The sequence below is a fragment of the Vigna umbellata genome, chromosome 8 (genome assembly GCF_029865625.1).
Source record: "Vigna umbellata cultivar VRB3 chromosome 8, Vumbellata_1.0, whole genome shotgun sequence".
In the NCBI taxonomy this organism is placed as follows: Eukaryota; Viridiplantae; Streptophyta; class Magnoliopsida; order Fabales; family Fabaceae; genus Vigna; species Vigna umbellata.
In genome coordinates, this window is record NC_142172.1 from 43,553,553 (window position 1) to 43,557,974 (window position 4,422).

Consider the following 4,422-nt stretch of genomic DNA (forward strand, 5'->3'; position numbering starts at 1 on the left):
ATATAATGTGAGTTAAATTTTTTAAAATGAATAAAAATGTGAGAAATAAAATACAAAAAAGTACAGAATTAAAATGGAAAATTACTCAAATGAGGGCTTTGTTTGTTTGAAGGAAATTCATACAATTCACCTAGTTGGAACCCACCTATCACAATCATTGTGGAGTTTTGTAGGACCCATGCCCCTACCATTTGGGCCTTTTCCCCTAATACTCAAACAACTTCCATCTCTCTCTCTCTCTCTCTCTCTCTCTCTCTCTCTCACTGTCTTCTTTTTGACTTGGACTTTCTCTCCCACACCAACTCTCTCACGCAATAATCTTTTCTTCACTTCTGCAACAATAATACAACAAATCATACATATCCTCCCTTCAACATCGTCATCCTCCTTCTCGCTCTTCAACTCGTAACTCACATCTCTTTCCTAACCTGCGCACCCCCACCTCGCCCATAGGCGTAATGCGCCACCACCATCACTTCCACTGGTTGAAAGCCTTCACCACCTTCTATTTTCTCTTCTTCTATTCCGCTGCAGCCGTAACAACTCTCATCCCACAACCCAGTAAGGGCTCCCTTCAACAAAGACAAACCCACCCCACTTCTTTTTTCACGCTTCAGTTCTAACTTCTCACGTATTTTCTTTTTTTCTTTTTGGTTTTCTCAGGTGGTGGGACTGTGAATCACCTCAACCGGGAAGAGAAACAAAATGGGTCACCGGCGGTGACGGAGGAGAGACTTGTGGCTGGGGGAAAGAGATTCGGCGGGCCGGGGTCGTCGCCGCCGTCGTGCAGATCCAAGTGCGGTTGGTGCAGTCCTTGCATACCGGTTCACGTTCCAGTCCAACCCGGTTTAATAATTCGCCTCGAGTACTACCCAGAAGCATGGCGTTGCAAGTGTGGGAACAAGCTTTTTATGCCATGACGTTAATAAATTAGCATATATAGTTATGGATTATAAAAATCGTAGTACAAAAGATGAACACAAACGTTGGCAGAAGCGAGCAGGAGAACATTGCAGACACTAGCAGCAGCCGTCTTAAATTTTCCCTTTGGGGTATTTGTTTATTTTTATCTCAGTGTTAGTGCCTTTCATGCACTGATTAATGCTGCTGAGGTTGGGTTGTTTAAGAGTACTATGTTTATAGTATTATTGATGTTTATAGTATTGAATTTTGGATTAACCTTTTGAGGGAAGGAGGGAGGGACAGTCAGGAAGGGAGTGTTGGGAATGTAAGATGTTCAGGTGTGATTACCGAGACGAATATCTTAAACCTTTCTCTGCTTTTAACACACTACACACTTCTACTTCTCTCTATCTATTGTTTCCCTTCTCCATGCATCACCCCACAATCCTCTATATATTATTACAAGTCAATGAAGGTTGTAAGCTGTAATTATGACGAGTAGTTTCTCTTCAGATAACCATCGTACGGATACATAGCGGAGGACGGAGCTAACATGTATTTGAATGATGCTGGATGGCTACCAGGGTTAACTTGCTCAACTTTTGTTTGTATTTGTAGGGGTTGAACCTTACTGTTTTAAGGCATTTAGGTTTTTGAGGTTGCATTCTTAATTTTTCATTGTTTGGATTTTGTACTTTTGAGGATTTGTTATCACGCGACCTGTCTCATCGCTCTCAGTGATTGCTTCGCCGAGAGTGTTTAATTTGAACTATGTGAGAGTTGTTTATATGCGCACGCGCCGGTTCCCCCTTCTCCCCCCTTTCGTTTTCCATTAAATGTGCACATGCCAACAAGTGGTGTTTTCACCTCTGCAGAAAGCAACGTTTGACACAGCAACAAGTTCGGAGTGATATACTTACCATTATATGGGGAGAATGGACGACGAAGTAACAAAAGAAATACAGGTCATATGGGGATGCATTTGTTTCTTTCATTAGTGTCTGATAATGGACGAGAGTTATTGTTTTTTGACCGTACAAGTTGCCATTTTTCCTCATTCATATTCCTTTCATTCTCAGGCGACGTAACATTTAACCTAACGAAGGGAATTCCTCCTTTTCTCTTTGTTTGGAAGCATCAGTTTGAGTTTCCCACCGGCCAGAATGACCACTTAAATTCAAACCCTATATTTTAACAATTCCAAGTGCATCTGTTTGTGTAACATGGAAGCCTGGATTAGTTCAATTAAATATATGAAGTTTAAAAAGTACGTAATCATGTTCAATATATACAAGGTGGGTTCTATTCCATATAACTCGAAGGAAATTTATGCATAAACACTTGTTATTATGCCCAAAATGCGGGGGTTAGCGTTTTGTATCATAAATATTTTACACGATTATTACTCGTTGTGTAGTTAACGGGCGAGACGGTAATCTTGTCGTAACCATCGATTCGTCTCCAATATAACGCTCTTATGATTGAAAGTGAGATTTGATTTTAAAAAGGTTTCAATTATTGTGAGATGTTTTAGCGATGAATGGAACCAATATTTCTGATTTTAGCCTGTTCACTTTTTGAACGGGGGTCCATGCTTATACTGAGGAAACCAAACACGAAGCTAGGCCCCATGATTCAAATTGCGTATTTCTGAAAATGCCATGCACATCTTCCTCCACCATTGCGTAAACTGGTTGACAAATGGATTAGTGATGCACATCAAACGGCGGAGAGACACATTATCGCACTCTTTCCTGTTTACTTTTGGGAGCAAATTGAAGTTGATGTGTGTTTTGAATGAACCTAATTCATAAATCCTAGATTAAGATATGTGTGACTTTAAAATTGATGTTTCCTAAAGAAGAATAAAATAATGGGCCAACAATTATGGATAGATGATAGTATTATTGTAGTGGATGACATGTGAGTGACGAGTGTTTCGAAAGAGAAGAAGAGAGAATTGGGGAATTCCCCCTAAAAATGCAGTACACACACGAGGGGTAGAAAGCTCCTTTCTCTGCAATTGGGTTGAACAGAGATACAGAGTTGCTTTGGCTGGGTACCCCTGTGTCAGTGTTGCTTGTATCAATTGAGGTAAAAGTAAAAACTGGCAAAAGGAAAGCCCTCATTCACAAAATAACGCAACAACTCTCTCTACCCACTTAACCCTTCTTTCTTTCAAACCACTATTTCATCTCGAACATTTCCACTCCTAAAACAGCAATCTTTCTGTAGGGATGGATAATAATTACTAACACCCATCAATCCAATAAGTACATACATTTTTTTCTCTATTTGCGTTACTATATTAATCATTTTGTGTATCCATTAACATATATGTATATATATGTAACATTTTTATGGTTTTAAAAAATTAGCTGGCACTGATACCCAGAGAGAAATGTACAGCCCGAGAAATGTGTCTGCTTTTTCACGAGGCCTGGCAGTGTTGTTGTTTTTTGTTTGTTTTTTTTCTTCTCTTTGCACTTATAATATGTCACAGTCCCACAGAAAAACATGTATTTAGTAGTTTTATTTCAGCGTTTGACAAGACAGATTGACAATGAGACGGGTAATGGGTGAAGCAGTTTTGCTCCAAAAATTGACATTCAAAATCCTGAGGCTTAATCAGGATGCCCATTAAACCACACACATGAACATGACAGCACCCCACGTTCTTCAAAGTCTGGTTAAGTTTCTGAAAAAGAGGGAGAGATAACTCGAGATGTGATGTCTGATTAGATTGTATTGTTGGGATTGCCGGTGAACTGGGAAAGTGGTTTTAGCCCTCACCACACTCACTCACTCACATCTTTATTCCCATCTATCAAAATCTATCTTTCAGACAGACCTCTCTTACCCACCACCTTTCCCAGTCCTGTTTGACCATCAAACCCTGATCAGATTCACCACACTTTTTTGGGTATTTCATCTGCTCGTCTTATTTCTAGGAAATTTCATTGTCAATGCAGTGAAACTGAATGCACGTCCTATTGTGTATACGCATGTTTCCTTTGAAATAGATGGTTCTTGCTTGTGCCTCTTTTTATTTCTGTAATTGGATTTTGCTTTGTGGGGTGGTAGTCAATGCAGAGGTCACAGTCTTACAGGACGTAGTATATACAACCATTGCCTTCCGACCCACGAAGAATAATCAGATAACATGTGAAGTGATTCGGATCCATAAAATTTGACAGACACCGAATATATGAGCATTTATGTTATTAGGTATCAATTGGACACCAAAAAGATAAAGTTGGTTGAGATCACTGTCCGGAAACATTACATTGAAAATGAAGCATATTATAGTACTTACCATAGCTCCCAAGTCTAAATTATTGAATTCCGAAATAGAAGTATACTTGCCCCTAAAATGATGGTTTAGCAGCACCTCTGGACCCCTACATGTGAGAGGCTTCAAGGTTTAACTCATCTTCCACCAAAGTCTAATGAAAGTCTCATTCCATCTATCATCTTCTGGACCCACATTATCGCAAATTAAAACAATTCCAAATTTGC

The 4,422-nt window shown here is 39.5% G+C and overlaps 1 protein-coding gene across 1 annotated transcript; it reads left to right on the forward strand.

Moving 5' to 3' along the window:
• Nucleotides 1-253: 253 nt before the first annotated feature.
• On the forward strand, nt 254-1,288 carry LOC124836299 (EPIDERMAL PATTERNING FACTOR-like protein 4). Its single transcript, XM_047311439.2, has 2 exons — nt 254-561; nt 664-1,288. The coding sequence occupies exons 1-2, from the start codon at nt 459-461 to the stop codon at nt 918-920; spliced, it is 360 nt and encodes a 119-aa protein (XP_047167395.1). The 5' UTR covers nt 254-458; the 3' UTR covers nt 921-1,288.
• Nucleotides 1,289-4,422: the final 3,134 nt, after the last annotated feature.